At 47.0% G+C, this 15290-nt stretch overlaps 1 protein-coding gene and 1 long non-coding RNA gene across 2 annotated transcripts; both read left to right on the forward strand.

Moving 5' to 3' along the window:
- Positions 1–8032: 8032 nt before the first annotated feature.
- Positions 8033–9069, forward strand: LOC142881687 (uncharacterized). The gene has a single exon (XM_076016102.1). The coding sequence runs from the start codon at positions 8111–8113 to the stop codon at positions 9047–9049; it is 939 nt and encodes a 312-aa protein (XP_075872217.1). The 5' UTR covers positions 8033–8110; the 3' UTR covers positions 9050–9069.
- Positions 9070–12238: 3169 nt separating this feature from the next.
- On the forward strand, positions 12239–13437 carry LOC142881676 (uncharacterized). The gene is made up of 3 exons (XR_012925614.1): positions 12239–12363; positions 12847–13256; positions 13345–13437. It is a non-coding gene; the product is annotated as an uncharacterized LOC142881676 (long non-coding RNA).
- The last annotated feature ends 1853 nt before the right edge of the window (positions 13438–15290 follow it).

The following is a 15290-nucleotide window of genomic DNA, read 5'->3' on the forward strand; positions in this document are numbered from 1 at the left end:
TGTATTTCTTTAATCTCTCTCGCACTCTGATACAATGTACTGACAAATATAACATACAAATATGATGGAATTTGTCATTTGGTTTTTATTTTGAAATTAGTTTATTTTGAAAATTCACCGGATTGTCTCGTTTTTTTTGAGCGACTTCCTGTACTATTGACGAGGATCGCTCGCGGCTCGCGCACAAAATAGAGCAGACGCCGAAACGACAACTGCATCAGAGTGCGAGAGAGATTAAACAAATACACACACACACACAGAGGAAGACTTGATACCTGAGTGCGTGTTTCTATTTGCACACACACACACACACACACACCTAACGCCCGTTCGTAGGGGATGAATTGTTCAAGTTCGAGTTTAAAAATAAAATATACAAATTTTGGTAGTACTAGTAATCATTACTATGTAATGTTACAGTTATGCCCATCAGTTATCTTTGTTGGGCTTGAGTTTATAATAATTTTTTTTACCCTATGCTTTTGTTTTGTTAGTAGTACTTGTCATTGCTCCAACACGAATAAACATGCTGCATTTGCAGAAAGCAAGTATTTGCCTACTCCCATGTTGATATGAATATTAAAAAAATGGAAAAATATCAGTTTGTGGTAGATTTAGAGCAGATAAAAAAATATGCAATTAATCGTGAGTTAACTATGGAAAACCATGCGATTAATCTGATTAATTTTTTTAATCGACTGACAGCTCTAATATTTATATATATATATGTATATGTCGTGGTTCCATACAAAAAAAAAATATTTATTACAGCACTCAAATCATTTCATGATAAAATATATCATAGGCGACCAAGGGAAGAATATTCAACATAAGGCCGAAGAAATTAAGTGACCTATTCAAAATAAAGAAGAAATACTCAAAACAGGGGGGAATAATTCAAAGTAATGGGGAGAAAATAACTTCAAACGGGGGAAATGGGGTCCGTTCAGGGCTGAGGCCTTACCAGTGCGACTGACCAGGGAGGACGAGGAGGAAGCCCAGAAGAGTCACCCCACTCACTCGTGAAACAGCACTCAACGCACACTCCAGGTGAACAATCAACCCAGGTGGTGACAGCACAGCAAACCAGGAAAAGGGACACCACCACCCGCCTACACCAGTCGACGACTGTCGGTCCTCAGCCACTGAAGGACAAAAAGCAAAACAAGTTAGGAGGAGGAAATGCACATAACTAAGCAAACCTAAACTAATAAAAAAAAAAAAGTTTAACATACGTATACATACACAAAAAGAAGCAAACTTGCAAATGAATCAAAACCAATTAACAGACAATCACATCAATTTGACAATAACAACAGCAACAATGAACGTGACAACCATAAGCAAAAAAAATTAAATGAAATAAAATAAATCCCTCAATCGCACAGTTCAGAATAAAAGAGAAACTAAACCCGGCTAACACGGGTGCCTCTGAGAGGTAGCTATGCCCAAACGACTCAACGTGGACAGCGGCTGCAGCGCCTGAGCGTGCCACAGCAGGAGGAAGCGGAGGGGACAGCACAGTCACACCGATCCCAGCGTCCACCACAAAGCCTTCGATGTAGTTGGACCGTATGCGAGGTTTCTGAGCGATTTCAGCCCCGCAAAGCAGCACCCCTGCTGGCCCTATAATGCCACACAACTTTTAACAAATAATACCAGGAGTCCTACTACTAACTTTATCTCAAAGCACAGTCACTCCATAATGACATGGTTGTTTTTTTGGTCAGACCATTTAAGTGAAATTGGATCGTTGTGTGTCACAGCACAGTGGTTGAGACACACTGGTTTAGATTATAATGCAACACATTTGTCAAATATATCTCTCCTTTTTGCCTCCTCTCTGACAGGCATGTCTCCAGACCACAGCCTGACTATTTCAGATGTTGTCCACAAGGCAATTGTCGAGGTCAATGAGAAGGGAACAGAAGCTGCTGCTGCAACTGGTATGATCTTCAAACTATTGATGTACATACCTCCAAAAAAGTTCACTGCAGACCACCCCTTCCTGTTGTTCATTCAACGCAACCCCTCCAGGAGCATTCTCTTTGCTGGCAGATGCTGCAACCCAGAGTGAGGGCAGAGTGAGATCTGCAGCCCTGTGGGTGATTTTAATTTGTACTCTACACCTCTTTCAGTGTTGTTGTTTTTTTTGTTTGTTTTTTTCCTTAGCGGCAGCCGGTCATTTTTTTTGCGAAATATAAACGAAAAGATAGACCAAATAAAAAAACGCTTTGAAGGCTTGTGAACGAGCCGAGGACGTGCAGACAACGCGGGGTTTGTTTACAACACAGGCAGAAGTACGGCTTCTTCTTCTTCCACGACTCTTTCCGGAAAATGAGCAACTCCGCGCGTGCCCAAATGATTCATTCTGAATAAAGGCTAAATAAAGGCTTTTCTGGCAAACAAGAATAAAGACATGAATTGCCCTGATTGAAAACTCATTTACTGATGCTTGACTCAGGGTGCATCAAGCGTGGCTGTGACTACCAGGAGCAGTTGGAGTGCAACAGGTCAAGATGGTCCGGTCCTCAAGGAGCTGCTCACTCCATCAAAAGACAAGGGCAGCAAACATTGTGTCAGAAGCAGTGGCAGAAACTGCACTTGGAGCAGAACACACTGCAGGACAAAGCAGTGATGGACAAATGAAGCTTGTGGGAAACATCCAAGCACTGGAGCCACTGCTTTGAAAATGGCTGAAAATGACTCCAAGCTGCAGTAACACTGACCTCTGCTGGCCAAACACACACACACACCTCAATGAGCAGCATTCAAGATGCTGCATTTATTGTAGAGAAGCTTTGATGCTGAAGTATCATTGCTTTGATCACCTTTGAGTTTAAAAAGCCTTGACTTGAAACAATCTCTCTCTCTCTCCCTCTCTCTCTCTCTCTCTACATATTAATGTGTGTGAGTGTGTGTGTGTGTGTGTGGTGTGACTGTAGTTGTACTTGTTTTTCTCCTGATGAATCTGCTAAAAAAAAACATCAGAAGCCTTTTAGAAACCAAATCTGAAAACTGATCAAATGAAGCCACAACCAATGAAACCAGGAGAAACAGACAGGTCAGAGGTCAGGGGTCAAGGTAGGTCTATTATTACTGTTATTGTCATTGCTTTGTTTATTTAAAAAAAAGGTTTCATGAATAAATTTTATATACATGTGTATTTTTTGTAAACATCTTTCACATTTGTATGTTCTTAAACGTGTATATTTCAATAACATTTTAATAATCCTTTGCGTTTGATCTTAAATGTCTTTTTTAAACACATTTTAACATCTGCATGCTTTACCTTCTCTTTGAAAACATTCATTCATTCATTCATTTTCCATACCCGCTTAGTCCCGAGGTCAGGGTCACGGGGGTCTGCTGGAGCCTATCCCAGCTGTCATAGGGCGAAGGCAGGGGACACCCTGGACAAGTCGCCAGTTCATCGCAGGGCCACATAGAAACAAACAACCATTCACACTCACATGCACACCTACGGACAATTTAGAGTGTTCAATTGACCGCACATGCATGTTTTTGGAGTGTGGGAGGAAGCCGGAGAACCCGGAGAGAACCCACGCAGACACGGGGAGAACATGCAAACTCCACACAGAAAGGTCCCAGGTCCAGGCCCCGGAATCGAACCCACGACCTTCTTGCTGTGAGGCAGCAGCGCTAACCACTGCGCCACTGTGTCGCCCGTCTTTGAAAACATTCTAATAAATATCTGAGTGTTTTTCAACATATTTTTCAATCCATTGAAACCTCCTCCAGTTCTCCAGTCAACTAATGTCTTCATTCTGAGGCTGCTGGTGCAATTCCTCCAATCAAATCATCAACACATCAACTGTAGTCAGAGACTTTCATCATCACTATGGACACTGTTGCTTTTCCCGCCGCTTCATCCTTCAACCTTGGCTTCACTTCTTCTTCTTCTTCTTCTTCTTCTTCTTCTACCGCTTCATCCGTGGGTCGGGTCGCGGGGGCAGCAGCCTTAGCAGAGATGCCCAGACCTCCCTGGCCCCAGTCACCTCCTCCAGCTCGTCCGGTGGGACCCCAAGGCGTTCCCAGGCCAGCCGGGAGACATAGTCCCTCCAGCGTGTCCTGGGTCTTCCCCGAGGCCTCCTCCCGGTGGGACATGCCCGGAACACCTGCCCAGGGAGGCGTCCAGGAGGCATCCGGAACAGATGCCCGAGCCACCTCAGCTGGCCCCTCTCGATGCGGAGGAGCAGCGGCTCTACTCCGAGCTCCTCCCGGGTGGCCGAGCTTCTCACCCTATCCCTCAGGGTACGCCCGGCCACCCTGCGGAGGAAACTCATTTCGGCCGCTTGTATTCGCGATCTTGTTCTTTCGGTCACTACCCAAAGCTCGTGACCATAGGTGAGGGTGGGAACGTAGATCGACCGGTAAATCGAGAGCTTCGCCTTTCGGCTTAGCTCCTTCTTCACTACGACGGACCGGTACAGCGACCGCATCACTGCAGCCACTGCACCGATCCGCCTGTCGATCTCACGCTCCATCCTCCCCTCACTCGTGAACAAGACCCCGAGATACTTGAACTCCTCCACCTGAGGCAGGATCCCCCCACCGACCCGGAGAGGACAAACCACCTTTTTCCGGTCGAGAACCATGGCCTCGGACTTGGAGGTGCTGATTCTCATCCCAGCCGCTTCACACTCGGCTGCAAACCGCCCCAGCGCACATTGGAGGTCCTGGCTCGATGAAGCCAACATGACCACATCATCTGCAAACAGCAGAGACGCAATCATGTGGTTCCCGAACCAGACTCCCTCCGGCCCCTGGCTGCGCCTAGAAATTCTGTCCATAAAAACAATGAACAGAACCGGTGACAAAGGGCAGCCCTGCCGGAGTCCAACACGCACTGGGAACAAGTCTGACTTACTGCCGGCAATGCGAACCAGACTCCTGCTCCGATCGTACAGGGACCGCACGGCCCTTAACAGAGGGCCCCGGACCCCATACTCCTGGAGCACCCCCCACAGGATGCGTCGAGGGACATGGTCGAACGCCTTCTCCAGATCCACAAAGCACATGTAGACCGGTTGGGCGAACTCCCATGAACCCTCGAGCACCCGGCGGAGAGTATGGAGCTGATCCAGTGTTCCACGACCCGGACGGAACCCGCACTGTTCCTCCTGGATCCGAGGTTCGACTATCGGCCGTATCCTCCTCTCCAGCACCCTGGAATAGACTTTACCGGGGAGGCTGAGGAGTGTGATCCCTCTGTAATTAGAGCACACCCTCCGGTCCCCCTTTTTAAAAAGAGGAACCACCACCCCGGTCTGCCAGTCCACAGGCACTGTCCCCGACCACCACGCGATGTTACAGAGACGTGTCAGCCACGACAGTCCCTGCACATCCAGAGCCTTGAGGTACTCGGGGCGGATCTCATCCACCCCCGGAGCTTTGCCACCAAGGAGTTTCCTGACTGCGTCGGTGACTTCGGCTCGGGTAATGGACAAGTCCTCCCCCGGGTCCCCCGCCTCTGCTTCCTCCGCGGAAGACGTGACGGCAGGATTGAGGAGATCCTCGAAGTATTCCTTCCACCGCCGGACAACATCCCCAGTCGAAGTCAACAGCTCCCCGCCTGCACCATAAACAGTGTCGGTGGCAAACTGCTTCCCCCTCCTGAGGCGCCGAACGGTTTGCCAGAACTTCTTCGAGGCCGACCGAAAGTCCTCCTCCATGGCCTCCCCGAACTCCTCCCAAGCCCGAGTTTTTGCCTCCACTACCGCCCGAGCTGCAGCACGCTTGGCCTGCCGGTACGTGTCAGCTGCTTCCGGGGTCCCACGAGCCAACATGGCTCGATAGGACTCCTTCTTCAGCTTGACGGCATCCCTTACTTCCGGTGTCCACCACCGGGTTCGGGGGTTACCGCCACGACAGGCACCGGAGACCTTACGACCACAACTACGAGCAGCCGCGTTAACAATAGAGGTGGAGAACATGGTCCATTCGGACTCAATGTCTCCGACCTCCCCCGGGATCTGGGAGAAGCTCTCCCGGAGGTGGGAGTTGAAGACCGTACTGACAGAGGGCTCAACCAGACGTTCCCAGTAGACCCTCACAATACGTTTGGGCCTGCCAGGTCTTTCCGGTCTCCTCCCCCGCCAGGTAGTGATCAGTTGACAGCTCAGCCCCTCTCTTCACCCGAGTGTCCAAAACACAGGGACGGAGGTCAGACGACACAACCACAAAGTCGATCATCGACCTCCGCCCCAGGGCATCCTGATGCAAAGTGCACCAGTGGACACCCCTGTGTTCGAACATGGTGTTCGTCACGGACAAACTGTGACTAGCACAGAAGTCCAGCAACAAAACACCGTTCGGGTTCAGATCGGGGAGGCCGTTCCTCCCAATCACGCCTCTCCAGGTCACACTGTCGCTGCCCACATGTGCGTTGAAGTCCCCCAGCAGAACAACGGAGTCCCCAGTCGGAGCACCATCCAGCACCCCTCCCAAGGACTCCAAGAAGGCCGGGTACTCAACACTGCCATTCGGGCCATAGGCCGAAATGACAGTGAGAGACCTGTCCCCAACCCGAAGGCGCAGGGACGCGACCCTCTCGTTCACCGGGGTAAACTCCAACACGTGACGGCTAAGCTGTGGGGCAATAAGCACGCCCACCCCAGCCCGCCGCCGCTCACCGCGGGCAACGCCAGAAAAATGGAGAGTCCAGCCCCTCTCGAGGAGCTGGGTTCCAGAGCCCATGCTGTGCGTGGAGGTGAGCCCGACTATATCTAGCCGGTACCTCTCGACCTCCTGCACCAGCTCGAGCTCCTTCCCCCCCCAGCGAGGTGACATTCCATGTCCCTACAGCCAGAGGCTGTTTCCGAGGCCCGGGCTGTCGAGGCCCTCCGCCTCGACCGCCGCCCGAACCACACTGCACCCGACCCCTACGGTTTCCTCTGTTGGTGGTGAGCCCACAGGAGGTGGGACCCGCGTCGCTCCTTCGGGCTGGGCCCGGCCGGGCCCCGCAGGCGAAGGCCCGGCCACCAGGCGCTCGCATACGAGCCCCAACCCCGGGCCTGGCTCCAGGGTGGGGCCCCGGTTGCGCCATACCGGGCGACGTCACGGTCCTCTTTTTGATTTGCTTCATAAGGGTTTCTGAGCTGCTCTTAGTCTGTCCCGTCACCCAGGACCTGTTTGCCTTGGGAGACCCTACCAGGGGCATAAAGCCCCAGGCAACATAGCTCCTGGGATCATTCGGGCACTCAAACTCCCCCACCATGATAAGGTGGCAGCTCAGGGGGGAGTACACTATGGACACTGTTGCTTTTCCCGCCGCTTCATCCTTCAACCTTGGCTTCACTTTCAATATGATGCCGCACTTTTCACGCTCGCCTCCCCTGCAGTCCTCTGGCGCCCCCCAGTGGAGGCTTTGAAAAGCACAGGGCCAGAGGGATCAGTGGCACTGTTCAAACCCAGATTCACTGACTTTACCTTCCTGTTGTTGAGTTGAAACTCCACCCACCCTCCCACTTTCAGGCAGCCTGATTGTTGTTATATTTGAATCGGTGGAAACAGATTGCAAATTAATGAGGATAATAAATATTTATTGATGGCAAGGAGCTAAAACTAAGGATGGCGATACAGCCGACTAACAAAGAAAGAAAATATCCACTGTATAAATCTAAGAACTACGGTAGTCGTTATAATAATAAACACAAATACTGTCTCTACAGAAAACAAGCAGGTATCCAGAAACTGAGGATATCTTTATCATAATAAACACAAATGTTCTCTCAAAAGCCAACAAACTCCTCTAGACAAAACTTAAATACAGGTGGCCAGGCACTGCTAGACCCTGGTGGAACTACCAAAGGAAAACTAGGTGTTGTGTCCCGATTTGGGCTCAGTAGGTGAGATTTAAAATGCAGATTTTCTTCACGAGTATCAAAGACAGATATTCTCGACGTCACAGCGCGTCACACAGGAGGCGACAGCACAGCCGGCCAGCCAGCCACGCCGCTCCTGAGCTTGAGCTCTGACTGAGCGAACCACTGGACTGTTTTCTCTTAAAAGGTGATCGTTCTCCAAATTATTTAGTATCTTCTCAATACACCTATCTCTATCAGTTTGCATAAGCACAGTCGAAGCCATGGCTTCTCCCTCTCACCTCTCCTCTGTCCCTCCTCTCTCTCCTCCCGTCTTTTCTTGCTCACACTGCCAGATGCTTAGCTTTAGCTCGTCCTCAATTACCGAGTCAGGGATGTGTGTTAAATGTAGTACTATGTTAGTGCTTGAGGCGAGACTTAGCCAGCTTGAGGAACGACTTCGCTCCTTCGAGCATAGTAGTCCTGTAGCTAGTAGGGTTAGCTTAGCTGGAGCGGAGCGTTCATTCGCTAGCGTAGCGTCGGAGTCTCTAGGTCCCACTAGTTCCCCTCCCTTCGCGGCTCCCGAGCAGCCGGGAAAGGTCGGTTGGGTGACTGTCAGGAGGAAGCATAGCCTTAACGAGCCTGCCGGGCACCACCACCATTCTCAGCACCAGGCCCCCTCCGTCCATGTCTCGAATAAGTTTGCTCCACTCAGCAGCACGCCGACTGAGATTGACACTCTGGTGATCGGTTCGTCTATAGTGAGGCATGTTAACCTAGGACAGCCATCGGCCACAGTGAAGTGCATCCCCGGGGCCAGGGCGGGCGATATTGAAGGGCATTTAAAGTTAATGGCTAAGAATAAACAGAGATTTAGGCGGATTGTAATTCACTGTGGTTTCAATGATGCACGCCTGAAATCGTCCGAGGTCACTAAGTTAAACGTAGCTTCGGTGTGCGCATTTGCTCAGACCATGTCGGACAAAGTAGTTTTCTCTGGCCCCTTGCCAAATGTTAGGAACGATGAGATGTTTAGCCGCATGTCATCTTTTCACCGTTGGCTGTCAGGGTGGTGTCCTAATAACTCGGTGGGCTTTGTAGATAACTGGAAGCCTTTCTGGGGCAAGCCTGGTCTTGTTAGGAGGGATGGCATTCATCCCACCCGGGAAGGTGCAGCTCTCTTATCTAGCAATATAGTTAAAATTTTAGCTTCCACTCACTGACGCTCCAGGGTGGAGACCAGGCAACAGAGTTGTAGTCCTATACGCTACTCTGGGCTTCTCTCACTGCCGTCCCCTGCCGTTAGTAAGTAAGTAAGTCCCCGAAGCCCTGCCAGTCTTTTCCAATAGAAGTTGTGTCGGTCCCTCACACCTCCAAACCTCTTATACTGTGCAAATCTCCAATAGATCATAGTAACCTAGTTCGAATAGATTGTAGAAATAAGGGGGCCCGGTCGGAGGTGGCTCCAGGGTCTCCCACAAACAAAATGGTGAAATGTGGCCTTCTTAACATTAGGTCTCTACATTCCAAGGCAGTTTTAGTTAATGATTTGATTAGTGGACATAGTGTTGATATTTTCGGCCTCACAGAGACATGGCTACGTCAAGATGAATATTTTAGTCTTAATGAAGCCACTCCTCCTAGTCATATTAATACTCATAAGGCTTGTGATAGTGGTCGAGGAGGTGGCGTTGCAGCTATTTATAATTCCAATTTGTTAGTCAATCTCAAGGCTCAATCTATTTATAATTCATTTGAGAGTTTAGCGATGTCTATTTCGTTGTCACCTGATAGGCAGGCAGATTCCGTTGAATTCATTGTTGTCTACCGTCCCCCCGGTCCATATTCTTCTTTCTTAGATGAATTTTCAGAGTTTTTGTCTACTTTAGCATTGACTAAAGACAAGATCATAATGATTGGAGATTTTAATATTCATGTTGACATTGAGAGTGACAGTCTGAGTTCTCATTTCAAATCTATCCTCGACTCCTTAGGCTTCCTTCAAGTTGTGAATGTACCCACTCATAAGCATAGTCATACTTTGGATCTTGTGCTCACTTTTGGACTTGGTGTAGAGCAGCTGACAATCTTTCCCCGAAACGACGTTTTGTCTGACCACTTTCTGATCAAGTGGTCAGATTCTAAGATTAAGATTCTAGTTTTAACTTACAAAGCTCTTCATTCTCAGGCTCCTTCTTATATTAGGGAACTCATTGAACTTTATCATCCTCCAAGAGCCCTTCGCTCTGAGGATTCAGGTCTTTTAGTTATCCCAAAAATTTCTAGAGTTAGATCAGGAGGTAGGTGTTTCAGTTTCCTGGCACCTCTATTTTGGAACCATCTTCCAGCCTCGGTGAGGGGGGCAGACACAGTTAGTTTATTTAGGAGTAGACTTAAGACTTTCCTTTTTCTTAAAGCTTATAGTTAGACTCCATCCACTGTCAGTTAAGCTGCTGTAGACTTACGCCGTGGAGGGAGATCTTTCGCTCCCGTTACAGGGATCGTTGCTCTGTGCAGGCGGAGCCTTTATCACTCTCCTCACCCAATCAATCTTTTACTCTATCCACTCTGTCCAAGCTCTCATAATGCTTTGTACAGTATGCTCGATATGCATGATACTGCCGCAGTCTCTGTGTCCCCGGCAGGTGATGACCACTGCGCCAGGAGCTGGATTGTGCTGTCCTGGGGGTCTTGCTGTCATCGCTTCATCCCACCACCACGCTTAAGACCTGGACTTGTCCTATCGGCAGATTGTCCATCGAGCTAGGCTCTTGCCTTCCAAAGCATGGACACTTACACTCCACATGGACAGCAGCCTTGAATTATTTCCTATTCTTTGTGTTTATATCCGTTTTGCCTGGTTGGTGTATCTGTTTTTCACTCTGTCCTGTCTGCCACCCTGGCTCACTCTGCTCCTTTCTCTCTTTCTCTGTCTCTCCTCTATCTTTCTACTTCACCCCAACAACTCATAGGCAGATGATGGCCCTCTGGAGTCTGGTTCTGCCCTAGGTTTCTTCCCACAGGGGAGTTTTTCCCAGCCACTGTCGCATCTTGCTTGCTCCGGGGGCCCGGTTGGTTCTCTCTGATTGTATAAAGCGCTTTGAGACGCCTTTGGTTGTGATTTAGCGCTGTACAAATAAAAGTTTATTATTATTATTATTACAGAGCAAACAGTGAGGGTGTCTGCCGTCACTCTCAGGGAGCTCCAGCCTTTTTATACACCAGCTTGCGGCAGGTGTGCTCTGAGTGGCTGCTTGTTGTTGGCCAATCCTCTTCCCTGGACTGAACACGTGATCCCCCAGGGCCAATCGACGGAGCCTGCAGACCCACACCAGGGAGTGCACCACAAGACACAGCTGGGGGGGGGGGGGGACTAGCGGCTCACGGCCAGAACACTGTTTCCGAATGGAACAACTGAATTTTCAGCCGGGTCAAAGGTCAAATTCATAGGTCAAAGATGCGTATTTCCAGAATGGAAGTTGGTGGAAAGATGATTCCACCTCTGGCCTGTTCAGAAGAGAGGAATTATGTCAGCGGATCCATGTTTGAAGTCTGTAGGACGTTTAGGAAAAAAATGATGATCTATTAAAAAAAAACTTCTTTTTTTTAATAGGAAAAGGTTTTGTTTTTTTGTTTTTTGTTTTTTTTTCCGAACTTCCAACTTGCAGAAAGTGGTTTGGACCTTTCAGACCATTTGGACGTGAATGGACACCACTTTTCTGGAACATCTTCTCCTGCTTCGGACTCAGTTCATTCAGTCTGATGTAATACTGTTGACTGCACTGCTGTTTACCTGTTTACCTGTTCACACTGCTGTTTACATTACATTACTCATACTGCACTATGAACATTTCTACCTTGACTGCTGCACCTATGTTTCTTTTATTTTTCTGTCACAGTGTAGACATATGTAGACTTGTATATATATTTTATATTTAGGTATATGTGCATATTTAAAGAATACTTGGATATCGATCTATCTAACTATCTATCTATCTATCTATATATATATAAATATTATGTATACTTGTATATATATTCTTAATGTACCCCTCCACCGAGTTGCACATTGTTTATTGTTTATTGTATACTTCAGTCGAACATTGTTTATTTTTTTACCCTTTACTTTTTATTTCCTGTTGTTTTGTTTTTTGTTTTTTAACCTAAGTAGTGAGATTGAGAAAAACAGAGTCAAATTCCCTGTTTGGCAGCACAAACTTTGCCAATAAAGCTGATTGTGAGAATCAGAATCAGCTTTATTAGTGGTCAGGGCAGGGGTGGGCAAACTATGCCCCGGGGAATACGGATGGTTCTGGAGATCAGTATGGACATCAGGGTAGTTGATGTCTATTGGAATGCGGCTACTCGCCCCAACCCAAACAACCCCAATCTGCAATTCGGCCCCCCTCTGAAATGAGTGCTTAATAATTCTCCAGTGTATTGATCAGTCTTCTGTTGTTAGGTGAGAGTTTGGTGACTATTGTGAGAGAGAGCCTGAAGTGCCGTTTCTACTGTTGTAAGCCCTGAGAGAGCTCCGGTGAGCTACATGCTACAGGGGCAAAGCCTTGTGTTTAGCCTGTTTGTGTTTGCTCATTGTGAATATATTGCACATGAATATTTTCTGTATAAACCAGTCGGAGTTGCGGTGATAGCATTTAATGTTTCAACCCACAGTGGTACTGTGTATCATTGTAAAATGTGTACAAGCAACTTATAAAATCAAAAAATATTGCTTAGCCTATGATGGTATTATTTTTGATGTATTACCCTAAATAGCTCATATAATTTTCATTGAAGCTAATTAAATATATAAGTGTATTAAAACAAGTGAATTCATACAGTTTAAAAAATAAATATCCAATTAAAAAGTGAATTAAAACACTGTTAGAATACAATTGGTGATGTTATGTGTATATGTATGTTGCATTTGAATATGAGCATGTAGAGAATGAATAGGAATAGTAGTGTCATGATGAATGTGAGTCATTAGTAATTGAATGTTTTGTGCACCATGTATTAGATTGGTTTCACTCTTTGGCTGGAATAAAGATTGAGCAGCGTGATTGTGAACCTTCCGCGGTTGAGTGGCGAGCCAAGCAAGCAACGTGACGTCCGAAGGAGAACGGGATCGACTCCGAGGAGCATCAACACCTCCTCATTCTACATTGACAGATAAGAACGTTCATCACAAAGATCTAGCCGGGTAGTAAAATAGATAGATATAGCAGAACAGACAGACACACTGGAAGCCACAGACATGGAACTGACTGACAACAGACTGACTTTTCACACAGCACTCAAACAACATTCTTTATCTCCTGACATAGGAGAATTTGACACTTTCTTTTGAACTTTATTATTTTATTCTCTTATTAATATTTGAAGAGCTCTATTTTGTTTTTGTCATAAATGTTATTGCACTGGCAAAATGTCTTGGTTTCCTGTAATAAAAAGGTTCAATGTTAAACTCAGCAACAGTGTCCAACTGCCCCAACCTAGACAGTAGTGATGTTACGAGACGCGCCGAGGCTTCGAAGCGTGTCGAGTAATGATGGGGGCGTTTCCGCGAAGCGCGTATCGAGGCTTGCTTCATTTAGGGGAGGAGCCAAAATGATGACGTCCAAAGCCTCGCCGCCCGGCTGGTACCACATGATTGCTTTTGGGAAGTGGTTAAGGTTTTGCTGCGAGGTTTAACGCCTTATATAGACCCCTCAGGCTCTATTCAAAATGGGGGTTATTGCAGTCAGTTGAGATTTGGAGAGAGTTTGGATGACTAGATTTTGGATAGCGTTTATAGTTTGGAGAGTTTGAGAGTAGATAGCGTTTAGTTTGGAGATAGTTTGGAGAGTTTAGGGAGAGAGTGAGGAGAGGAGAGGTGATAGGATGGAGCCCCCTGTCCTGTACATCAACGTCCAAGTTACACAAGCATCTATGCCAGGAGTGCCCATTACGTCGATCGCCATCTACTGGTCAATCGCGAAGTTAGTTTGGGTCGATCGCATGGAGAGAGAGAGACGCACCGCTTTAAGGCGCGCGTCCGCGTCAATTACAGAATCGTTCAGGCAGGATTAGAAAACACGGTGGATGTGGTTGATTTTGGTCATAATGTACGATGTGCTGGATTTTGTTTTTATATGTGCTGTGTTTTACAGTGAAACGTAAATGTGACGTATCGGCTTGGGCACTGTTCAGATCAAATAAAGGAGACATGAAGCAGATTTCATTTTAAATCTGAAACTATAATGAACAAAATCAATGTATACTTTAGATACCTGCATTTTGTAGGACAGGGACAGGAAAAAGAGTTTGGCTGTTGTTTTCTTTAAATACACGCCAAACTACCGGGGTTGTCGCGTGAGCTTGCAATCCTGGCGTAAACTGATCGAGACGCCTCGCTCGGAAAATGCGCTTCAAAATGCGCACGCACCACAGACGCACCGGAGATCCTGGGAGATGCTGCTAGCAAAACGTCTGCGTTCCACACACACACACACACACACACACACACCAATTACCCCTAACCTATGCGTTGAAAAACACAGAAATATACAGCAAAACATCTCAACGTAAACACACTTTTACTGATAAAATAAAACATAGGCAGATATAACCTTAACAATTTTAAACCATGAGTTTTCTGTGCAATGATAATCATACATGCACATGGGAACATGTTTACCCATTTAATCCTCTTTCTTTCCTTCTTTCCTTCTTTCTTTCTCACTGGACTACAAATATATTTCTGAATTAATATGTTTTGCTATTTTATAGTAGGTGGATCTTTTTGACTTGGTCATTTTAAAAGTAACTTGCATGTTGAAAAAGTGTGAGCACCCCTGATCTATGCCCTTTTCCAAGTTCCACAAGCACTTTCACTGTCATCTGCCTGATTACACCCATGCCCTTTTCAGAAAAAAAAAATGCACAACCTGCCATATTATATTAGCATTTTCTGAACATTTGCACAAACAGAATACATTCAAAAAATGTATTCTATACATATTCTAATTTATGTACAGAAATGATTTGGTCATCAATTTTTTTGCAATTCATAGTCATTCCCAACAGACACAACAGACACAAAAATGCAATGCATCACACGTGGTTGAGACACAGCTTGCCTGTGATTGTACACTTGGCCAGTAGGTGGTGTCGTGTGCACATGACGCTTTGAGAAATGAAGCCTTTCTCCAAGCAGTTGGCTCAAGTGGTTCAATGCCTCATGAGGCTTCACCTCACCATCACTACTAGACAGTGTGCTTTCTTCATCCAGTGAAGGTTGGAGGCGTTACACTCTGATTACTGATAATGAGAAGAAACAAGTCCTTATTTGGCAGGGAGCCAAATGATCCATCCCTTCTTCTGGTGTCACCTGTTCAAACAATTTCCTGCAAGACAAGCCTGAGGTCACAGGTTCCTGTCCCCGTGCCTCCGATGGATCATAAGTTCCCCACCATGGAACTG

The sequence above is a fragment of the Nelusetta ayraudi genome, unplaced genomic scaffold (genome assembly GCF_046127955.1).
Source record: "Nelusetta ayraudi isolate G7.1 ecotype Tasmania unplaced genomic scaffold, CSIRO-AGI_Nayr_v1 ptg000216l, whole genome shotgun sequence".
Taxonomy (NCBI): Eukaryota; Metazoa; Chordata; class Actinopteri; order Tetraodontiformes; family Monacanthidae; genus Nelusetta; species Nelusetta ayraudi.